Here is a 25516-nt window from a genome sequence, read left to right as displayed (position 1 = left end):
ATATAATTTTTGTAGTGAATTTTACTGTGCTCATCATCACTGCCTCATACAGTAAGTAGGTAGCGACATGAAACTGTTACAGTAACAACTTTGCGTATATATGCTCCATTGCACTAATTCTATTTTCTAAACCACTGATTGTAGTCTTGCATGCATGCTTGCATTCTAGATAAAATGACTAGCTCACTCCATTGTGTTACTATGAAAACACATTGATGTTGGGATCATATGGTGCCAGGCTGCCAGCTATAGTAGTTGCCATGTAGTAGGCTACAGCTGTACAGTATTAGAGGCATTGTGGCTGGTATAATTGAGTATAGACATTATTAATGAAACCATATAGGTGATGTTGTTTCACATCATTGCATTTCTGAGGAAACAGCAACTTCTTTAACACTATAACTATATTCAAAGTAAGAAGCATCCTTTACGATCATAATTATTCCCACCTAAGTAGCTACAATGTTGCATGTAACTTACTAGCTAGCTATATATAGCTACAAAACTCAGTCACATTGGCAGTACAAAAGCACAACACATGTACAGATCTACAAGCAGTTTAATAATAATATAAAGTTCCATTAGAATGGACTTTATATGTACATATTAAATTATTAGCTATGTATAGCAATAGTTAAGCTTGCAGTATCTCAAAGCACAAGCTACTGTGTCAAAATGGATCAATATAGACCAAGAAGAAGCCATGGTGGTTTCACTGCACTATATCAACTCTTTTGAAGTGCTTCAATCATTATTCAATACAATTAGTGTATATATATGTCTATATTATTTGCATGCATGTGCATGAATGCCTTAGCTTGTCTTGAATGTCCTGCGTGAAAATGCAAATTATGCTCTTTACTAAACATGATGAGGTGTATAGCTAATATATAGCCGAGCTATCAGAGTGTAGAGAGAAGGGACAACTTTGGTGGCAGAGGAATTAAATTTACACAGGAAAAGCTTTAAGTATACAAAAGGTATGGATGCCATTTTGGGAGGGGTTGTGGCATTTTCATTGTGCAACAATGCTAATGAAAGTGTTGCAGGTAAGCACACAATTAAATTTTTGAAGAGATAGCTAGTTAGCTATATGCAGAAGCATAAAGTTCATACTAGTGGTGTGCTACCTGCGGTCACATAGCATGATGTACATACTTCTGAAGTATGTGAAATATGTACATCATACTAAGTGACCGCAGGTAGCATACCATTAGTATGAACTTCATACTTCTGAATTTACAGTGTGTGACTGTTCTCATATTAGAGTGGTTAGCTAACTGTTTTATCAGAGCAGTGAACTCGTCTGTAAACATGCATTGAACGAGCGAGGCCGAGGTGGAGGGATATTAATACTGTAGCTACTGAGTACTGTATAAGGTTAACAAAGTTTCCTTCCGTCTTAACACGCAAATGTCCGATATTTTACGGGATTAGAATTGCTATAAGAATGTCTTCACAGAAGTAGTTCTTCAGTCCGAGACACGTTTCAGCTCGCGTTTCAGCAACTATGCTTCACAAAATAGTTTTATTGTTTTGTGCTGTGCATAGTATCTTGGGTGTTCCCGCAAGAGACTTCTTTATGTTGGGTGCGTAAACTACCAAACAAATGGGTCAAGAGGTGCAGTCCGATTGTAGCAATTATATATCTGGAGGATTTGTGGTGCACGGAGTGAAGCACAGCGGAGTATGTGTAAGTAAACCGTGAACTGATTAAGTCAAGAAGTAGCTCATTAACTAGTAGTAGGCATTCCAGTATCCGGGCCGAGATTTTTCATTCTCCGTATATTCTCCAATAGAACCCTGGCACAAAATAACAACTTGCGTTTAACTTGGGATAATCTCGCGGCGCCCGACCCTAAAAAAGAAGGTCTGGTGAAACTGTACAAAAAGTTTGGCGCTGCCGGAATGTTGGAAGCTCCAATCAGATCGCTCCATTTCAAATTGATTATGTAATGCGTAGCTACATTTCAAAAGATTCGTGACTTACTGTTAATTACACCCGGTGACTTTGCCGCTTAGAAATCGTTGAGAAAACGGCCATACAATTCTGTTGGGTTCGTTTTAATGTTGAACAATTAAAGTAGCGCCATTACCATTAGTTTGGTGATGCTGTAAGCGGATCTGGTTGAATGGATGTTGTGACGTAAACATTGCACTTACGTAGCTAAACATTGCACTTACGTAAGTTAACAGGTAAACGTCATTCAATAAACATTCCAGAGCTCAAACTTTTTGTACAGAGTTTCACCAGACCCTCTTTTTAGGGTCGGGCGCCCGCGAGACTAAACTGACTTGGGATTGCTCCGTAGTCCGAGCTCCAATGTAGTCTCGTTCCCAGACCGCTTTTTTTCTTATTGTGTGGGGGCGGAGAAAAAAAGGGTCTGGTGGATCTCCAATACATTTTTTGTGCAGCCAAATCTACAACTTTTGGGGATCGTTGATTAGTGGTGATGGATAGCAAAGGCTTGTTAACGAAGCGACAATAGGAAATACGGCGTGCGTACCCAAAGATGCAGCCTTGCTAAGCAAACGCGCGCCGTATTTCCTATTGTCGCTTCGTTAACAAACCTTTGCTATTCATCACCACTAATCAACGATCCCCTAAAGTTGTAGATCCGGCTGCACAAAAAATGTATTGGAGATCCACCAGACCCTTTTTTTCTCCGCCCCCACACAAAAAGAAAAAAAAGCAATCTGGGCACGAGACTAGCTCCAATGAGGATGAAATTAAAATCGTTATGGGGTTTGTCCACACGCTGATTATCATGAAAATCTTAGTTTTGTCGTGCGCATTATATAGCTACATATAAGTATTATTTATTTATTATTATTATAATAATTGCAAAACCTCGCAAGCGAGTATGTAAGTGCAATATATGTACAAAATTAATTAATATTAAGTAAGTAAGTAAAAGAGTCAATTGAAGTAGCGTTAACTATTTCAGTTGGTAATTTGTTCCATAATGCAATGGTGGCTGGGAAAAAGCTAAACTTGTATGGATCAATCCGTGTAAAGGGTATACAGTAAGTTTGTAATCATGGCCTCTAGTAATTTCTGGATTGTAGTTGATATAGTTAGGTAGTTTTAAGTATATTATATGGTGGGTAATCTTATACATCATTTGTAATCTGAGAGTATCTCTACGGCTGTGCAGGCTGTTCCATCTTAGTGTATTTATCATCTCAGTAACACTACTCGTATATCGGTAATCGCCATTTACAAATCTTGCTGCTCGTCGCTGTACCGATTCCAGTTTATCGATGTTACATTTAGTATGGGGGGCCCAGGAACAAGCAGCATATTTTAAAATTGGTCGAACATACATCAGATAAGCATCAGATTTCATTTCACATTTACATGAAGACAAGTTCCTCTTTAAGAAAGCTAGAACACTGTTTGCTTTTTACACACCAAGTCAATATGCTTATTAAAATTTAGCTTGGAATCGATGACAATTCTCAAATATTTAGCTTCATTTACATTTTCAAGAAAGTGATTATACAATGTATAGGAGAAAGCAAATATACTTCTTAGTGATGTCTGTAATACTTGGCACTTATCGACATTGAGGATCATCATCCACTTCTTGGCCCACTGCTCTAAATTGTGTAAATCAATAATGACATGTTGGAGAATTTCCTGGTCATTTTTGTTTTTTATTTGTCTATATAACAAACAGTCATCAGCAAATAGACTACAACATGAAGAAATAGTATCGGGTAAATCATTTATGTAAACAAGAAATAACAATGGTCCTAATACAGTTCCTTGGGGAACACCACTTGTAACATTTACTGGTGCAGATGTGTAACCATTACAGACCACTCGTTGACTACGTCCACTTAGGAATGAAGATATCCATTTAAAAGTTGAGCCTCTGATACCATAATGATCTAATTAAGTCTAAGTGCATAGTTACTTCGCTCGGGTTAGCAATTTTCAGCTCCAGAGCAATTTTCTGATGACTATCATCAGCTCAAAATACAGCCACTTCAAAGTCGGCATAACAATGCCACAATTGAAACCACAACTCCACCTTAGGTATTGTTGCATCATTGTGGCACCTCCACTTTAGTTGTTTACCTTTATAAGTTGTTAATTTGATGTTTTTACTTACTTGAGATAGCCACTTGCCTATGGGTATAGCTACACTGCCATTGTATTGAGAAGTGTGCAATTGGTGAAACATATTTGCTCACCACAAAGCATACACACTGCTTGAAGGTTCTTAGTTTACTAATTTGTTAAAATGCCTTACTGTAGTTATACTGATAGTAAAGTGTCAGTAAACTTAAGTATATGGAACATAATTATTTTACTAAGTTTTAAACTCTCAGTAAAACATCAGTGAATGCGGGTTTACTGAAAAACTACTAAAATAACAAACAATTAACTGTTCCATATACTGGGGATATACCACTGTAGTAAACTAAGATACTTCAAGCAGTGACAAAGATCACTGAGACCCAATAAGATCTGAAGTTACTCTCATTACTGTACATGTACAAACTTGCAACTTACTAGAAGCAACTGCAGTTTCAAGACAGTCCAGATTACTAGATGGCTCCTGATTCAATTGTGCCATTTTCCCTTTGAAATGTATGGGATTCCCCAGAGAAAGACATACCTTTTTACAGTTTTTAAGCACTGTGCATTTCAAAGTAGCTAATTGCAACCCAACAAACTATAATATTTCTGAGATCGGCAATCAATGCTCTATCTATTGGGCATACAAAAAGTCCAATTTTCCAAAACTTAAAAATCGGGATGGAATGCCTACTAGTAGCTATTGACAGCCGTAGCAGACCGTGACGCTCTTAAAAACTTTGAACTAGATAGCGGCTATTTAGCTTTTTTTCCCCACTATAAATTGTTTGGCAGCCAGTTCAGCTGATGTTCCTAGGATTTAGCAATAACAATTAAAAGTTACATTCATCTGCCAATTAATTAGAAAAGTAGTCAAATGTGGTGGTAATAGTTAAGTGCCATTCTCACTGAACAGTTTTTGTGAAATAGCTGTTGCAATAGTGGTTAGTGGGTAGACTATAGCTAGCTACATACTGTTGAAACATTGCACGCAGATGTTGGAAATGAGTTGAATGATTATCATTGCAGTGGCGGGGTTTCACCCCCTTTTAAATTTACATAGCTCAGTGGCTGTGCATAAATATATTGCTGTACGGACAATTTGTCACATCAAACAACTATATACCACTGTATTTCACTAGAATGCATGCAGTTGCACTTCACTAACACCATTTATAGCTATTATACCCTCAGCAACACTTCACTTTTCATCTCCCACTGCATTAAAAACGATTGAAATACTCTAATAGAGCAATCGTGTAACTCTAATAGAGCAATCAAAGCTACAGCTTATAGTCACCTTATTCACCCTATAGTTAGCTATAGTATTTACAGTTTAAAGCATTGAATTGGTAACTAAAAATAGCCTAAAATCCAATCTCAGAGCTTCTAAAATTTCAACATTTTCCAGAGAAATGTCATCAGATGCCTTATTCAGCAATACCAACTTCCAGAAACCCTCTTTTAAAAATCCAAGATCTACCACTGAAATGACAAGTGTGCACGCTTTATTATAGCTTTACAGTGCAAGTGGGGAAGGTCTGTGGGACACCTGGTTGCTATAACGATACACATAAGCAGTATATTAAAGGTCTGTAGGCAGTAGGCTTGTACGTACTTATAAAGTCAAAAAAGTCATAATTTAAAAGTGAAAATTAAAACCACATGACATTGCTAGTCACTAGTAGGTATTAATAATTAAGTGGGAGAATTCATCAGTTCAAAGTAGCCAACATTTTCAGTAGTGGTACTTGGGATTGTAAATGTCACTACACATTTCACTGATTTAACCAGGTCGGCCATAGAAAGCTGATGAACTCATGACTGGCTGGAGACCCAAACATTCCATTTTTAGCCACTTTACAACAACATAGTAGCTACACTAATCAGTTTACACAGCGTATTGTTGTTGTTATTGTTAGTATACTGGTAGCTTCAATTATACAGGTACGTACCTTACTCACCTGATTACTTAGGTATTGAAGGCTGGAGTGTGTGTATAATGCCACAAACAGATGGAAGCATGCATAATGGCCAATCATAGAGTTTAACACACTTACTGTAAATCTATATTGTCTCCTGATGCGTAAGACTGTCAAAGATGATTCCATACATTAGTTTACTAACAATCATTACATTATGTATGGATGCATTGTATAGTATAGCTGTAGAGAAGTCCTTCAGTACAATGGAATCTTATTTACAGGGTATATCTGGTACCGAGGAACTATGCAGATTACCTATTTAATAGTTACTAAGTGATCATTAATCTACGTAAACTATAATACAATAAGCCACAAATCACAGAATGGTAGTGTATATGCAATGCAACATAGATGATGAGCATTTTTGCCATGCCTATTATAATCTACAGTGATACAATGTACAGTAGTGTGCTAAGACTTATTATTTTTGGGAACAATTGTTGATAGCTTGTTTTATCAAGTATATACTGTGGTTGTGTCCTTTACCAACTTGTTATTAGGTGTTGAGAAGTGGAGGATTATCAATCTTCAGATATCTTGATGACCCTGTGGATTTTACAATCCAGCCTTTTCCACTGGGATTAGGAATACAATTAATTGCACCATATTGGGCAAATATTAGTCTATTAAGTGGATCCATTGTATTTGGAATGACTGATGAAAAGGAGCTAATTGAGAAAGCTAACAAGTGCATTAATGATGCCTTTCCTTGCCAAGCCAATTTTTCATCTATTGAATTACTTGTTGTAACTTGGGAGAAAGTTGCAGCAGTCGGAGGCATACCTACTCAGGTATGTATGTACTATATACATAGAATTCAGTCATGTAGAAGATGAAGATATATATATATATATGTGTGTGACTGGATTTGACAAAACCAGGCTTCCACACACATCCAGATTTATGACTTTAAAGAACCAGGCAAATTTTATGTGCCAACATGCCCTATTTTCACAGGCCCAGTCACATTTTCAGTTTAACATTTGGATCTGTTATTGTATAATGCACTGAAAGCTTTGTGTAAAAAGTGTAGGTCAATAGCATACTTAGTAGTTACATTACAATGGATTCAAGTTGAATAATTGGATGTGTGCATGTGGAAGTCTGATTTTGTCGAATCCAATCACATACTCTAATATATAATAGCCATGATACCCTTGGCTCTAATTGAGCAGTAAAGTGTATGCTATCCTGCTAGGGATCAGCAAAAAGGCTAATACAGTATTTGTGAAGTAGATAGTCAGAAACATACACTAAAAACTCTGCTGAATTGAATGTAAAAAAATTAAAAATAATAAAAACACAGGCGGTGGTTATATCAGCTACAAGTGTATTGGTTGCTACCTCTATTGCCACAGCAGTTATGCTATGGTGTACAAATATTATACTATCCAGTAGCTATATATCAAAAATTCACTTTTTATAATGCAACAAGGCATAAGATTATAACTCACCCACCCACACAATTTTTCTATATACTACTATATACTGGGGGAATATCTATAGCCCCTCAGAAACTGTAGACATTATATTGCTTAGTATCAGTTTTTGTATGCAATTGAGTATGTATAAAATATTATGCGTGCTTTCTGATTAATCTTCCGAGTTGTAGCAATTGGTTTTCAAAGGACAGCAACTGCCATGTATGCAATACCATGCCAAGAACATAATAGCCTCCTGGGATAACACTTAAATGGTTCTCATTCTCCCTGTTGCAGCAATGACTGTTCTATTAGAATGTTTGACAGTTCTATTAGAGAATCTCGATCTTTTTGAAATATTTTCCCAGTTTGGTATTAACCCCAGTCTCACCGCAGACCTTTACTATTTTCAATGTCCAGACATTTACTAGCTATACTGACTCAACACTATAACTTTATTATCTTTATTGTCAAAGTGCCTACTGTCTTCCAATTGAGCTTTCCAATAATCATAATCATCAAAATCAGCCTGTAATACACGTTAATATAATCTAATCCAAAACAGCCAAGATGTAAAAAAAGTGTGTGGCCCTCAAAAAGGCTATGGTGAAAAAAGATGTGAAATCCAAGGTGGCGGCCAAGAAATGGCTGTGATGGTAGGTTAATGGTAAAAATTATAATAACGACAATTCAGGTGAATTTTTGTACCGCTTGGTCTTGGCACAAAATACACCTGAATTGTCATTATTAAAATTTTTACCATTAACCTACCATCACAGCCATTTCTTGGCTGCCACCTTGGAATTCACATCTTTTTTCACCATAGCCTTTTTGAGGGCCGCACACTTTTTTTGCAGCTTAGCTGTTTTGGATTAGATTTCATTTCTTTTTGTATTTGTATACCCCAAAGCTGGCCTAGGGCCGGATTTAGGACTTTTCTAACCTATCTTTTTTTCTTTACCGCAGGAAGAAGAAAAGATGAAGTAGATGTACTTTAAATATTTTATCAATAAATGTACAAATTATATATATAATACATTTATTACAGAAATCTCCAGAGTGGTTTCTTTTTAACTGAACACTCTACAAGGTGACTTCTTCTAGAATGCTCTCTCTACAGGGTGAATTGTTTGTAGCTGAACGATCTACATGGTAACTTCTTTTAGCTGATCTCTCTACAGGGTGATTTGTTTGTAGCTGAATTCTGTACAGGTGATTTGTTTGCAGCTGAGCTCTTTACAGAATGGTTTCTTTGTAGCTGAACTCTATAAAAGGTAACTTCTTCTAACTGATCTTCTACAGGGCAATTTGTTTGTGGCTGAATTTTCTACAGGATTTCTTTGCAGCTAAACTCTCTACATGGTGGTTTATTTGTAGCTGAAATCTCTACAAGGTAATTTCTTCTAGCTGATCTCTCTAGAAGGAGATTTGTTTGAAGCCGAACTATCGACAAGGTAACTTCTTCTAGCTGATCTCTCTACAGGGTGATTTGTTTGTAGCTGAATTCTGTACAGGTGATTTGTCTGCAACTGAACTCTTTACAAAATGGTTTCTTTGTAGCTGAACTCTCTACAAGGTAACTTTTCTAGCTGATGTCTCTACAAGGTCACTAGTTTGTAGCTGAACGCTCTACATGGTAGTTTCTTTGTAACTGAACTTTCTGCAAGGTGACTTCTTCTAGCTGATCTTTCTACAGGGTGATTTGTTTGTAGCTGAACTCTCTAAATGACGGTTTCTTTGTAGCTGAACTCTCTACAAGATAACTTCTTCTAGCTGATCTCTCCACAGGGAGATTTGTTTGTAGCTGAATTCTGTACAGGTGATTTGTTTGCAGCTAAACTCTTTACAGAATGGTTTCTTCGTAGCTGAACTCTCTACAAGGTAACTTCTTCTAGTTGATGTCTCTACAGGGTCACTAGTTTGTAACTGAATTCTCTACATGGTGGTTTCTTTGTAACTGAACTCTCTACAAGGTGACTTCTTCTGGCTGATCTTTCTACAGGGTGATTTGTTTGAAGCTGAACACTCTACAAGGAAACTTCTTCTAGCTGATCTCTCTACAGGAAGATTTGTTTGTAGCTGAACTCTCTACACGTGATTTGTTTGCAGCTGAACTCTCTACATGATGGTTTCTTTGTAGCTGAACTCTCTACAAGGTAACTTCTTCTAGCTGATCTCTCTACAGGGAGATTTGTTTGTAGCTGAACTCTCTACAAGGTAATTTCTTCTATTGATCTCTCTACAGGGCGATTTATTTGTAGCTGAACTCTCTACATGGTGGTTTCTTTGTAGCTGAACTCTACAAGGTGATTTCTTCTAGTTGAACTATCTCTTTCCATAGTTGCATGAACTCCCTACAAGGTAACTTCTTCTAGCTGATCTCTCTATAAAGTGAATTGTTTGTAGCTGATCTCTCTACAGGGTGACTTGTTTACAGCTGATCTCTATACAGGTTACTTGTTTCCAGCTGATCTCTTGAATTCTCTTCAAAGTGACTGCTCTATTAGGATGACTGCTCTATTAGAGTATCTCGATCTCGCACTTGCTGCACCAAGTTGGATTTCGTGTTATAACTCCGTGGCTTTAAGTCTGATTCTTCTACACCATTGATGAGCCTTTCTAAGATGATTACTCCATCTGTACAGTGATTTTCAAAGCATTACCCCAAGTGGTCTATCTGGTAGGCGTGGCAAGCAGTCGTTTCTTTATTAGCTAATCTCGATTGCGTAATTGTTACACACTGTTGGGTTTTTCGATGTATCTTCCTGGTTTTAAGCTCGATTTCTTTCAAACCACAAAAGGTTTGAGGTTCAATAGTTAACCTACTTACCCACCGATTTTCAGCTTCTTCCCATACGCGGTTTACCCTGTAGGCGTGACAACATATTGGTGTTATTTTTCGTGAATAATTGCTCATAACTCTTTGCCTGTTTATCGTATTCCAGCCAAAGTAGGTACCGAGATGCGCCTTTATACCCCCTTTCAGTGTGCCAAATTTCAAGGCAATCGGATAAGGCGTTCGCGTTTTATAGCAGTTTTTGTAAGTGTGCGAAAAGAGGAAGAAAAGTAAGAAGAAAAAAACGAAGAAACTAAGCCAATTGTTGAAGTCGCATATCTCGGGAACACTTGAAGTGATTTCGCTCAAATTTGGAATGTGGAGTCCTGTAGGTGGAGGGAGTGTACACAGAAAAAATCGCCTTGTTTCATCAAGGCAGCACAGAGCTACGGAGGTGCGAAAAATGCGTTTTCTTTCTTCCTGTCAATATACTCACGGGTGTTACGCGCCGGCTTCTTGGGCCGCACGACACACTACCGTGTGTCTTGATACTAAATTCAATGACTGAAACTTAGCTAAACTGCTTTGCCATGCCTTGGTACTAGTTGGCATATGCATGACTGCATGTTGAGGGGTGTGCCGGACACCGACTCGTGTGACACCTTCGAAACTGTACGTTATTTGAAATTATTTTGTGATTTGAAACCTGATTTGTGATCTGAATTGGATTTGTGATTTAAAACTTGATTTTTGAAACTTCACGCGTGATTGCCGTAGCTAGTGTGATTTGTGACTTGTGAGATTATTCTGGTTTCTGGTAGCTAACGTATCACTGTGAGCTTATATTGTTTAGAAATACGTTTTTGCATAGATATTAGAGTACACTCTCTAATATCTATGGTTTTTGAGACTAGTCTTCAAGCAGTTTTAATTATTTACGTGGGTGAAAATTGCTTTAGGCATGCGGCGATTATGCCGGCATAATTTCGAGCATAATAGGTATGTGTGGGAATCAGGAATTATGCTAGCATTTGAAGCAATTATAAAGCTTTAACAGCAGGAAATTGCACAATTCTGTTAAAAAGATAGAGATACTCCAATAGAGCAGTCAGAAACTCTAATAGAACAGTCACCGAATATTACTACTCTATTAAAGCAGTCACATAGTAACGAAATATTCTAATGTAGCAACCAGATAAAAGAAAAGAAAACTATTTGAAGTTAAAACATCAATTAAATGATATAATATATACATTATTGGACAACGATGGTGGCATAATTTTGGGAGTAATGGGCATTTCTCAAAAGCATAATAGGTGGCTTTTTGAGCACTGCTCAAAAGCATAATGCTCAATTTTTGGAGCATAATAGCCTCATGCCTAAATTGGCCCAAAACAGATTAACTCTTGACTTCATGACTGTTATAGCAAAAAATACTTTGTTGGCAGAAATTTGCCCATTAATGCTCCCTTTAGCCAGCATTATGCTTTTCATCCTCTATATTATGCCAAAATTATGCCAGCATAATTGACGCAAACCTATTACTCCTTTATTGTAGTTATACATGTTTGTAGTGTCTCTGAACACACGGTTTTTAAAATAGTTGTTCTCCATAGATGTCATTAAAAAGTGCACAATCTGAGTAAAAATCATTAATGATAACCAAGGAAAAAATTAATATTCCCCTTCTACGAACTTTAGTCTGGTTTGTTTTAATTCTTACAGAAAATAATCAATAAAAATTTTGAAGTATTTGAAACTAGATATGTTGTATGAAACCCTATGAAAATCACAAAAAATTACTGTAACTTTCTTTTCAAATAAAAGTTACAAAAATCTGGTCCCACGAATGTTAGGCATAAAGGGAACTTTCATCAACTGCAAAATTGTTAAAATAATGATAATAAATTTTAATAATGGCTTTGTGCATTATTAAAATCAACATCATCGGAAATGGCTGCCACCTTTGATTTCACAACTTTTTTCGTCCAGGTTTTTTGAAGGCTACACCGTTTTATACAGCTTGGTTATTTTTGCACAGGTTTTACTTCTTTTTGTACTTTAAACATATTCCCCAAAGCCAACCATAAACTGGCTTTGAGGTTTGTTTTTATACAAATCATTGTCCTACAGATGCAATGAAGGTGATATAAGACAAACTAGTGCTCTACAAAATACCTACTGATCCGATACCTTTTAACTTTGTGCTTACTTGTTCATGGCTATATTTTAGTGCCTGCATCTATTTGCAATGGTGTACATGTTTTATAACAAAGTCCAAGTTAGGTATGCATGATTGTACTATTTGTCTATTAGGTTTACAGTGACTGTTCTATATTAGAGTATCTCTATTTTTCATGCAAAACGTGATAAGGTGCAGTTGCTCAATTTTTAACAATGAAAGTAAATCCTACCTTTTATGCTAGAAAACAATTTTCAGCCTGTACATGTTGTCACAAGTTTTATTAACATAGCACTTATTATGATGATTATGATGATGATGATTGGCAAGAGTAGGTCTTAATAGCACTGTACTACCCCTACCAAAATGGCTATAATATCAGCTTTGATTCAATGGAATTCTAGAGAAATTGCAGTAGTATTGTATTACACAGTTTATTTGATAACTTTGTAACACTCTAATAGAGTGCACACGTTTTTGAGGATTTCTACATAGATGCTTCATTGGTAGATCTACAAAATTATGAACTTTTGCTATTGAGTATATAGATTTTAGCTAGAATTTTCATTTATAAAAATAGAAATTAAGTGAGTTGAACAGCTGTGATAGCAGCAGCTCAGTGGTTAAGGGTTTCTCTGGTTTGAATGCTGGTAATTGTTTTGACATTTTTCTCGCACTTTTTTACCCTGTGGTGACTGTTCTATTAGAGTATTTCAGCACCACAATTTACAGTTGTTTGGTTTTTGCCTTGTAACTTGTCAGTGTGATTCCTTTTAACCACAAAAGATTTGAACTATGTTGGTTAACCTATGTGTATACCAATTTTTAAGGTATTTCCATAAGCGGCTTACTCTGTAGGTGTGACAAGTCAGCCTTTTATAATGCAAATAATCATCCGTAACACTATGACTATTGATCAGTTTTGCACCAAACTTGGTACATCATGGTGTCACAATATGTTCATAAAATGTACCAAAGCTCAATAAAAATCAAGCTAAGCATTTGCATTTTATAATGATTTTTGTAAAGTGTGTGAAAAGAACAAATCTAAGCAAAGAAGAAAAAATGAAGAAATTAAGCCAGATTTTGAAGGCTCTTGCGCTGGCAATCTTGCTCATGATTGGTATGTGGAGTGCTGATGGTGGAGGGTGTTTGCAGTGTAAAAATTCCAATTCGAGAAAGGAGCACGGAGCTACATATGCATGAAAATTAAATTTTGTTTCTTCCTGTAAATATATATCTAATCAAAAACAGCCAAGCTGTAAAAAACTGTGCGGCCCCCATAAAGGCCATGGTGAAAAAAGGTGTGAAATCCAAGGTGGCGGCCAAGAAATGGCTGTGATGGTAGGTTAATGGTTACATTTTAATAACAACAATTCAGGTGAATTTGGTGCCAAGACCAAGCGGCACAAAATTCACCTGAATTGCCGTTATTAAAATGTAACCATTAACCTACCATCACAGCCATTTCTTGGCCGCCACCTTGGATTTCACATCTTTTTTCACCATGGCCTTTATGGGGGCCGCACCGTTTTTTACAGCTTGGCTGTTTTTGATTAGATATCGCTTCTATTTGTATTTGTATACTGCAAAGCCGGCCTATGGCTGGCTTTGGGGCTTTTTTAACCCATGTGTTTTTTTCTTTACCACAGGAAGAAGAAAAGAACTTAAAGAAGAATTTTAGTACTTCAATTATTTTTGATTTTATTAGTAATTATACAAATTATATACATATATTTATTACATGCTCATTATTCCCCACAGGATTTTTTTTGCAGCTGATCTCTCTACTGGGTGACTTGAAATGTAGCTGAAAAATATACAGGATGGTTTCTTTGTAGCTGAACTCTCTGTAACAGGTGATTTGTTTGCAGCTAAACTCTCTACATGGTGGTGTCTTTATAGCCGAACTCTCTACATGATGGTTTCTTTGTAGCTGAACTCTCTATAAGGTGACTTCGTCTAGCTGAACTCTCTACAGGGTGATTTTTTTGTAGCTGAACTCTCTGCAGGGTGATTTGTTTGCAGCTGAACTCTCTACATGATGGTTTCTTTGTAGCTGAACTCTCTACAAGGTGACTTCGTCCAGTTGATCTCTCTACGGGGTGATTTGTTTCTAGCTGAACACTCTACAGGTGAATTGTTTGCAGCTAAACTCTCTACATGGTGGTTTCTTTGTAGCTGAACTCTCTACAAGGTAACTTCTTCTCTACAGGGTGATTTGTTGTAGTTGAATTCTCTACTAGGTGGTTTGTATGAGGCTGAACTCTCTACATGGCGGTTTCTTTGTAGCTGAACTCTCTACAGAGTGATTTGTTTGCAGCTGAACTCTCTACATGATGGTTTCTTTGTAACTGAACACTCTACAAGGTGACTTCTTCTAGCATGATCTTTCTACAGGGTGAATTGTTGTAGCTGAACTATCTACAAGGTAACTTCTTCTAGCTGATCTCTATACAGGGTGATTTGTTTATAGTTGAATTCTGTACAGGTGGTTTCTTTGTAGCTGAACTCTGTACATGATGGTTTCTTTGTAGCTAAACTCTTTACAAGGTGACTTCTTCTAGCTGAACTCTCTACAGGGTAATTTCTTTGTAGCTGAACTCTCTATATGATGGTTTCTTTGTAAATGAACTCTCTACAAGGTGAATTCTTCTACCTGATCTCTCTACAGGGTGATTTGTTTGTAACTGAACTCTGTACAAGTGCGTTTTTGTGGGTGATCTCACTGCAGGTTGATTTGTTTGTAGCTGAACTCACTAAAGGGTGATTTTGCTTGTAGCTGAACTCCTTGCATTGTATCTAGTTTCTAGCTGATCTCTCTACAGGGTGATTTGTTTGTAGCTGATCTCTCTACAAGTTGATTTGTGTGTAGCTGATCTCTCTGCAGGTTGATTAATTTGCAGCCGATCTCTCTGCAAGGTAATTTGTTTGTAGCTGAACTGTCTATAAAGTGATTTATTTGTAGCTGATCTCTCTGCAGGTTGATTTGTTTTAACTTAACTCTCTACAGGGTGATTTACTTGTAGCTGAACTCCTTACATTGTGACTAGTTTCTAGCTGATCTCTCTACAGGGTGATTTGTTTGTAGCTGATCTCTCTACAAGCTGATTTGTGTGTAGCTGATCTTTCTACTGGTTGATTTGTTTGTAGCCGATCTCTCTACAGGGTAATTTGTTTGTAGCTGAACTCTGTACAAGGTGCTTTTTTGTAGGTGATCTCACTGCAGGTTGATTTGTTTGTAGCTGAACTCACTAAAGGGTGATTTGCTTGTAGCTGAACTCCTTACATTGTGTCCAGTTTCTAGCTGATCTCTCTACAGAGTGATTTGTTTGTAGCTGAACTCTCTATAAGGTGATTTATTTGTAATTGAACTCCTTACATTGTGACTAGTTTCTAGCTGATCTCTCTACAGGGTGGTTTGTTTGTAGCTGATCTCTCTACAAGTTGATTTGTGTGTAGCTGATCTTTCTACTGGTTGATTTGTTTGTAGCCGATCTCTCTACAGGGTAATTTGTTTGTAGCTGAACTCTGTACAAGGTGCTTTTTTGTAGGTGATCTCACTGCAGGTTGATTTGTTTGTAGCTGAACTCACTAAAGGGTGATTTGCTTGTAGCTGAACTCCTTACATTGTGTCCAGTTTCTAGCTGATCTCTCTACAGAGTGATTTGTTTGTAGCTGAACTCTCTATAAGGTGATTTATTTGTAGCTGAACTCCTTACATTGTGTGTAGTTTCTAGCTGATCTCTCTACAGAGTGATTTGTTTGTAGCTGAACTCTCTATAAGGTGATTTATTTGTAATTGAACTCCTTACATTGTGACTAGTTTCTAGCTGATCTCTCTACAGGGTGGTTTGTTTGTAGCTGATCTCTCTACAAGTTGATTTGTGTGTAGCTGATCTTTCTACTGGTTGATTTGTTTGTAGCCGATCTCTCTACAGGGTAATTTGTTTGTAGCTGAACTCTGTACAAGGTGCTTTTTTGTAGGTGATCTCACTGCAGGTTGATTTGTTTGTAGCTGAACTCACTAAAGGGTGATTTGCTTGTAGCTGAACTCCTTACATTGTGTCCAGTTTCTAGCTGATCTCTCTACAGAGTGATTTGTTTGTAGCTGAACTCTCTATAAGGTGATTTATTTGTAGCTGAACTCCTTACATTGTGTGTAGTTTCTAGCTGATCTCTCTACAGGGTGATTTGTTTGTAATTGATCTCTCTACAAGTTGATTTGCGTGTAGCTGATCTCTCTGCAGGTTGATTTGTTTGTAGCCGATCTCTCTACAGGGTAATTTGTTTGTAGCTGAACTCTCTATAAGGTGATTTGTTTGTAGTTGATCTCTCTGCAGGTTGATTTGTTTTAGCTGAACTCTCTACAGGCTGATTTGTTTGTAGCCGATCTCTCTACAGGGTAATTTGTTTGTAGCTGAACTCTCTACAAGTTGATTTGTGTGTAGCTGATCTCTCTGCAGGTTGATTTGTTTGTAGCCGATCTCTCTACAGGGCAATTTGTTTGTAGCTGATCTCTCTACAGGGTGATTTTTTTGTAGCTGACCTCTCTTCAGGGTGATTTGTTTCTAGCTGATCTCTCTACAAGGTGATTTTTTGTAGCTGACCTCTCTTCAGGGTGATTTGTTTCTAGCTGATTGCTCTACAGGTTGATTTGTTTGTAGATGAACTCTCTACAGGGTAATTTGCTTGTAGCTGAACTCCTTACTTTGTGTCTAGTTTGTAGCTGATCTCTCTACAGGGTGATTTGTTTGTAGCTGAACTCCTTACATTGTGTGTAGTTTCTAGCTGATCTCTCTACAGGGTGATTTGTTTGTAGCTGATCTCTCTACAAGTTGATTTGTGTGTATATAGCTAATCTTTCTGCAGGTTGATTTGTTTGTAGCCGATCTCTCTACAGGTAATCTGTTTGTAGCTGATCTCTCTGCAGGTTGATTTGTTTTAGCTGAACTCTCTACAGGGTGATTGCTTGTAGCTGAACTCCTTACATTGTGTCTAGTTTCTAGCTGATGTCTCTACAGGGTGATTTTTTGTAGCTGAACTCTCTTCAGGGTGGTTTGTTTCTAGCTGATCTCTCTACAGGTAGATTTGTGTTGATTTGTTCATTGCTGATCGCTCTAAAGGTAATTGATTTGTTGCAGTTGAACACCCTGCAAAGTGTTATGTTTGTAGCTGATCACTCTAAAGGGTAATTTGTTTGTAGCTGAACTCTCTCCACAGTGACTTGTGTGTAGCAGAATTCTGTGTAACTGAATTCTCTAGAGAGTGACTTAATTGTAGCTGAATTCTCTACACAGTGCATGACTTGTTTATAGCTGAACTTTCTTCAGTGTGACTTGTAATGTTCTGAATCTCTATAGTGGTATATTTGCTTAACTCTCCACATGGTGACTGTCTTCTTGCTGAACTGTCTATAAGATTAACTGTTTGCAGCTGAACTCCCTACAGTATAACTTATGATGTAATACAATTCTATAATGGAATAAATAAATTAGCCGAATGCTCTATTAGGGTGACTGTTCTATTAGAGTATCTCGATCTCGCATTTGCTACACAGAGTTGGCTTTCGAATCATAACTCAGTGGTTTGTAATCCGATTCTTCTGTACTACTGCAAGGACTTTCTATGAAGATTATTCCAGCTATACACCGATTTTCAGCTCATTGCTCTAAGCGGTTTGCCTAGTAGGCGTGAAAACTAATACTTTTTTATTCATAAAAATCGATCGCGTAATTGTGACACAGGTTGGGTTTTGTGTCATATCTCCGTGGTCTTTATCTCGATTCCTTTCAAACCACCAAAAGGCACTCCTACGATGGTTACTCCATCTACATAGCAATTTTCAACTCATTCCATGAAGCGGTTTACCCTGTAGGCGTGACAACAAATCGATCTTGTTTTACGCGAATAATCGGTCATAACTCCTGAACCATTCATCGGATTTGTACCAAATTTGATGCTAGGATTCGCCTTTGGACTCCCTTTCTGTGTGCCAAATTTCAAGGCGATCGGAGTACGCGTTTGCTTGTTATAGCAATTTTTGCAAGTGTGCGAAAAGACGAAGAAGAAGAAGAAAAAAAAACGAAGAAAAAAAAACGAAACTTTGGCAGCTCGTATCTCGGAAATGGCTAGAGCGATTTCCTTCAAATTTGGAATGTAGACTCCCTTGGCTGGCGGGCAACTGTGTAGCAAATTTGGTTCCAATCAGATAAGTGATCACCGAGATACAAAGGCGTGAAAATGACGTTTTCGTTCTTCCTGTCAATATACTCACGGTGTGGCGCGCCGGCTTCTTGGGCCGCACGACACACTACCGTGTGTCTTGATAATAATATTATACACTGTGTGATATGTCAGCCTTTTTGGCTGCATGACACACTACCACCATATGCATGTGTCTTGCTGATCATGGTGTTTTGGGTTTCTTGCCATTCAAAAAACAGCCTCAGTTTTTCTTCATAATAGCTTGGCAGTATTGGTTAAGCATGACCAAGCCCAAAAATGCCTTCAGAAGGCTGTACTGGTTTCTTAGTGGTTGATATGCAGCAAAATTACCGAAAAAAACATTTGGTGGAGGGGGGGAGGGCATGCTCCCAGACACCTCCTAGGAACCATATACTTCGCATTTTGCAAGAAGCATACTGTGGAGTCATCACTTTTACCAGTGTGCTCATAAAATCCTAGATCCACCACTGAAATTATTAAATTGAGTTGTGTACTAGAACTGTTGGAGCTTTTGTAGATTGCTATCAAGGAATTTGCTGAGATTACACTTCTTATTTAGAGTTTTTAGTGGTGGAATTTTACTTGTAAGACAAGCAGGATCAAAATGGAGTTAGTTTTGGATTTAGATTTAGCATTGTATATTCAGCTACATATAGTTAGGGACCCGCTGATTATGCTGGCATAATTTTGAGCATAATAGGTACCTAAAAGCATTGAGCATAATGCCAGCATAATAGGTTAAATATTTGTACGATAGTATAAATTCTTGCTGGAAAATGACAATTGCAAAATAAGATCGATATACTCTAATAGAGCAGTCAGTAACTCTAATAGAACAATCATCAAACTGACTGTTTTATTAGAGTATATCGATCTTTTCTCCTACATGGAGCAAGAATTTATCATTTATGCTCCAGCCACTCATTTTTTTTCTATACAGTGTTAAACTAGTAGCAAAGCATATGAACTAAGGCATGAACATTGAGCATAATCGAGCATAATAGGTAAATATTGAGCATTAATTTAAGCATAATAGGTGAATTTTTTAGCAGTGCAGCATAGCATAATAGGTAAAATTATGAGCATAATCGGCGGGTCCCTACATATAGTGCCATATAATTATGATAATTATTATTATTTAACATAGAGTAACTATAATGCACTTGTCAATTTCATGCCCCACCCCCCACCCCCGGGGGGGGGGGGGGGGGGGTGGGGGAATACAGGGGATTTGACAAATCGTGGTGTCAAATTCCCCACTACTGGGGCAAAATCCGCTGTCAAATCCCCACTATGTCCCCACCCCCATAGTAGAGGATTTTACAACACCTCAAGGATGACTAAGCGCATATTTTATTCATGCGACTAGTAATAAACCTGCTCTGTAGCTAGTAAAATTATAGCAAGTGCGATTTTATTGTTTAGAAATGCAACTACCGAAAATCGGTCAGTGAATTGGACAACTGTCAATTGCCCCAGGGGTGGGGACAAGAAGCAATGTCAAATCCCCACCTGGGGTGTGGGGACGCCCGGGGGTGGGGGGGTGGGGCATGAAATTGACAAGTGCATAATATTGTACAAGTAAAAGAAATTTTAAGTTGCATTAGGGATCAAAGAATAGAAAAGTAGTGAAGCAAGGGAATAGCAAATAAGTTGTGAAACAAGAGAGATTGCGTATACCTACATATATACTAATGGACATTTAATCCCTAATTCAGCCTATAAACCATGACTGAATTAGAGATTAAATGTCAATTAGTATATCTGCAGGTATAGGCAACTTCTCTTGTTTCACTACTATTCTATTCTTTGATCTCTGATCCTTAAAATTTCTAATTTCCTTCTACTTGATTTTAACTTTTTTTATAATATAGTTTTGACTAATGAACTTGCACATACCACATCAAAAGAAACAATGGTGCCAGAAATCTGCTCAGTTCAACAATGGAAGTATGAATACTACAGTATATACTGAGCTAGAAAACAGAATTAGCTAGTATATACAGTGAGGCTATTGCATATGCTTCCCAAGGAAATTTTGAAAAATCAACTTTGAATTTAATGCCAGTTTCAACTAAATATTTATGAATATTTAATGTTGGAAACATGAATACTACTGAGCTGGTAGTATAAGGTCTATAAGCTGGTTTTGAAAATTTGGCCTTTTGAGTGGTAATTTCAGCTGAACTTATAAGTGGAAAATTTTTATTGAATGTTCAAATATTACTGAGCAGAATTAACATAAACTAGAGCACAAGCATTGAAAATTATTAAAACATAATAATTATTATAGATACTGCTGGCATGTAGTGTGCATGCGCAGATGCATGATTTTTCATCTCCAGCTCTAGAATTTCTAGTCATATTAACTATAATAGGGTGTGGATAGAATCAGTAACTCAATTTAGAATAGGTGTTTTAGTTGCTTAAATTGACTTATGATTATACTATTCTTGACTGTTTTATTAGAGCACATTATTTTTGCTAGAGTATCTCGATCTCTTAATGTAGAGGGCGCTTTAACCCACCTAGTTCCCTTTGTGCTATACCTACATTGGTAGCAATTTGCTAGAGACAGATTTATTATACACAGTCATAAAATGTTTGAATTATAACTAAGGTGCCTACTAGCTACCATATGTTCAAGGAACAACAACACTGAAAATTTTCTGAAGGGAAGGGGGGGGGGGCTCTAAATCCACCCCTTAACTTAAAAGGTGCAGCCTTGATTCCACGATCTTAAAGTACAATCAATGTATATTTACTGCCTAGGACAAATATTGAGCATGTTTTCTTGAACACCACAATCTCTGTAGTTCCTTCTTTCATGTAACATATTATAAAAATGCAGTGATGTATGGAAGCTATGTTAATTATGATGATAGATTATAATCAGTAAAGACATTGGTATGTGGATGTTTGGGTAATTTAATTGTGAGATCCTAACAACAGCAATAATTATATTGATGAAATAAGCTCTAAAGTTGCCTAAGAATATAGATACCTAAGAATACAGAGTATTAAGTAAGGATTAGTATTATAATGGCTGTAGGAATTGATATTAACAAGCAAATTGATACTGTAAAATTTAGTTGACATCTTGTCGAGCACTACTTTAATGTTATTATAATTATTGTGTCACTTTTTTAGACAAACACATTTCAAGTCGTACTGGCAACAGATGGAGACAGGACCTATGTTATATTTCTATATGCTGATAATGGTATTGGTTGGAGTGCAAGTGGTGGACAGCATGCACAAGTTGGAATTAGCATAGATGATATTAAGGAGACTCATCCTGATTCTGGTACACCAGATATTATTAAAGTTGCCACCGGTAGTAATGTCAATGTTCCCGGGAAGTACATACACCATATTGATGTGGCTCCAAGTAAGCAAATAACTGGACCATACACATGTTGTAATGGAGCAATTAATGCTTGCTACATATTAAAGTCCAATGTCAGCTTAAAATTAAATCATCATTAAAGGTCTTTTGTACAGTATATTAATATTTAGCTACTTCTTGATTGCTAACTTTTATACCTAAATATTACATACTGTAACAGTAAAAGGCTACATCCATAGTTTCACAGTTAGGCTGGTTGATGTAGGTATTTTAGATATTATTTGATTTGTACATGCAAATCCTAAAGATGGCCAAGTGCTGTTAACTTTTTTTCTGTAGGTCATGGTTTGCAAGATAAACTTACCATTTACTGGATGTTACACTAGAGTGTTGACTGCTCTATATACTGTATCATAGTACTTATCTAAGCACCAGCTGTGTAGATGTGTGTCTTTGCATTATCATAACTTATTCATCTTTTATTACTGGATTTAAATATGCTTTACTGTTAACAGCCACTTTCATCTTTGAAAAATTTGTCACAGTGTTCAACATAATTCATCTATTTTAAGTGTGGTGCCTGGTAGACTAATGTGCTACTTGTTTTTCACTTGCAATAATGTTATTGTCAAAAAATTATAATGACAGTAATTTTGTGTCAATTTTTTGATCTATGTCTTGGCTGCCACCTTTACCTTTTTCACCCTGGACCTTTTTGAATGCTACATTTGTTACAGCTTGACTCAGTTGACTGTTATGTGTGGAGTGCTCACCGATTGACTCACTTTTATAAATATCACTTTAATTTGTTATAATGTATGATTTTAAAACACTAAAATTTTTAATATTAACCTCACTTACTATTAGGCTTCAGCACTAAGAGGAGTGATTATTACTTTGGATATTTCCAAAATCTGGGAAGTCCACAACTATCCATCATTATAACAACACAAGAATCAGAACTCATTCCATACATAGTCGAGGCTCCAGGTGTAGGATATTCTGCCACTGGATTTGTTACAAGAGAGGATGAGGTTGTTCTGAACCTTCCAAACAATTTGATAGCAACATCAAATGGTAATCAGGGGGTTTACCTTAAGATTGGTAGTGAAAAAGTCAATGTGATTGGTCAGAATCTAGTGCAGTATGCCATAGATACATTTCTTTGTCTACCTACTCAGGCCAGTGATACGTATGTGTATTTTGCTGTGTCACTATCAAGAAATGGATATTTCAGCTCTTTGCTTATAGTTGGTACAGAAGACAATACAACAGTATCTGTTACAAGCACCTCTGGTGTACCCAGCATATATATGATCGATAGGCTGCAAACTGTGCTTATAAAAGATTTGGATGATTTGACTGGAACTAAAATTGTTGCAGACAAGCCAATATCTGTGTTTAGTGGCCATCAGTGTGCTCACATCCCAACCGGTGTTGCCTACTGTGATCACATAGTGGAACAGATCCCACCCACCTCATCATGGGGTAGAGTATTTTATACTTCACCATTAGCCACCAGAAGGTCATATACTATTAAAGTTCTGGCAGCATATAATTCCACTAATGTTGATATTTACTGTAATAATGCACAAGAGTCTCATATTATCAATGAAGGTGGATCTATAAGCAAGGCTTTATCACTTTCAGAATACTGTGCGATAGCTTCAGATAAGCCAGTTATGGTTAACCAGTTTGCTCATGGAACAAGTGAAGATAATGTAGATGGTGATCCAATGATGACACTGATACCTGCCACCAATCAGTATGACAACAACTTCCAATTTTCCACTCTTCAAGGTCTACCTGAGTACGCACACTATGCTAACATTGTAGTACTTGCAGATGATTTTCAGTCTGACATGATCAGTATGACAGGATGTGGCATGAGCAGTCTTCTAGGTGCAAAAGAATGGGAGCCTATTAAGGTTAATAATATCACTGAAGCATACTCTACACAGATCCAAATAACAGAAGGTGTCAATGAAGTTGTTCACAGTGACCCCGATGCTAAAATGACAGTTACCGTGTATGGATTTCGTAGGTTCGAGGCTTATGGTCACCCTGGTGGAATTGCAGGTTAGACCTTTGTTTCGATTACATGCTACTACCTGTACGTATAGTGACAATGAGAGACCAGATACTGGGTAGGGAATTAGTTCAAAGCATTTTGCACATGTATATGTGACCCAGTCTGGGAAAACGGTCTTATCACCTATTTGAAAGCATCGAGAAATGCCAGTTTTAAGTATTTAGTGTGTTGTAGCTAGCCAATGGTTGAAGCTATGTGTACCAAGTTTTAACACGTTTTACACCAATTCCTTACCTTCCAGAGCATCCACTGTGCAAGTATCCAACAGCTAAGTTTGCTGCCATTTTAGATAGTTTTTAAACCGTGATTGACTGTATCAGGTGATTTCCAAAAGGAGAGGGAGGTGGGGGGCCGAAAAGAGGGAAGGAGGCTGTTTAAAAATTGAAAAGAAAGGTGTAGGGATGAAGCTATAGGTCATTCAGGTCTCAAAACTGGCTAAAATGAAAGGGAATTCACAGCAGAAGTGTTTATTCAACACCACGGAGCTGTACAGCCACATACAGCCATCCCCAGACTGACCAGAACTCCATTACGGCCCCACACCACATGTACTGATCGCCACTGGGCTTGAAAAAGCAACCAGCAAAAGCAGACCACTCAAGTCTAGCTGATTTTGATTGTGAAATTAGATAGTTTATTCATGTCGCTTTGTGTTCTTAGTGAAAAATCCAATCTGCTGACATGGGTGATAAGAACAGTTTTCCCAGACCCAGTCACATATATTAACTTATATACATGTACATAACATGCCATGGCGGGGGATTGCATTAGCATTAGCAAATACATCAGTGTTATAACACTTAATAAAGTGTTGTAGCACAGGCTATTGTTTAAGTATAGGATTCACTTGCAGTAGTTTTAAGTCTTCAATTTTTAATGTTATTATATATAACAGTAACTGATACTTCTGAGGATTGAAGAAGTAAAAAAATAATAATAAAAATGTTAACTGTTTGATAATGAATTGCACATTTCCAAATAAGGGTATATCTTGTATATAGTAAGTCAATATGTATACACTGATGGGTTTGCCAATATTAGCTTGAAGAATGCTTAACTAAGGCATGCATTTTTAGGACTCTTCAGTGGATAAACACCCCTCAGAAATAATTATATTTCTTGGCTAGATTATTATATACAGTATTCCATCCACTGAAGATTCCTAGCACTGCATGTCTAGCTATATGACTTCTCAAATAGTAGTAAATGTTGTGTGTTTCTTATAGGTGCACAGTGAAGGACACCGCTACAGTAGCTACATGATTCATTCTCTACCCTTACATTATTAGTTATGAGTTTAGAACTGCAAACACATACAGTTGCTTTATATACTTAGTTCATTATATGCAGAAGATTGTCACAAAATTAATTGTACATACATTCAACTATAGAT

The 25516-nt window shown here is 37.1% G+C and overlaps 1 protein-coding gene across 1 annotated transcript; it reads left to right on the top strand.

Annotated features, from left to right (window-relative positions):
- Nucleotides 1–1489: 1489 nt before the first annotated feature.
- Nucleotides 1490–25516, top strand: LOC136256150 (uncharacterized). Its single transcript, XM_066049090.1, has 5 exons — nucleotides 1490–1693; nucleotides 6576–6866; nucleotides 21833–22073; nucleotides 22899–24110; nucleotides 25350–25516. Exons 1-5 carry the CDS (start codon nucleotides 1610–1612, stop codon nucleotides 25358–25360), a joined length of 1839 nt encoding a protein of 612 aa, XP_065905162.1. The 5' UTR covers nucleotides 1490–1609; the 3' UTR covers nucleotides 25361–25516.

Source organism: Dysidea avara, chromosome 5, assembly GCF_963678975.1.
Source record: "Dysidea avara chromosome 5, odDysAvar1.4, whole genome shotgun sequence".
NCBI classification, from domain to species: Eukaryota; Metazoa; Porifera; class Demospongiae; order Dictyoceratida; family Dysideidae; genus Dysidea; species Dysidea avara.
This window is presented reverse-complemented; position numbering and strand designations above follow the sequence as displayed.

Coding starts and splice junctions, on each gene's coding strand:
- LOC136256150 (XM_066049090.1), top strand. CDS start 1,610: ATGGGTCAAGAGGTGCAGTCCGATTGTAGCAATTATATATCTGGAGGA. Junction 1,694..6,575: donor TGAAGCACAGCGGAGTATGT/GTAAGTAAACCG, acceptor ACTTGTTATTAG/GTGTTGAGAAGTGGAGGATT. Junction 6,867..21,832: donor TCGGAGGCATACCTACTCAG/GTATGTATGTAC, acceptor TCACTTTTTTAG/ACAAACACATTTCAAGTCGT.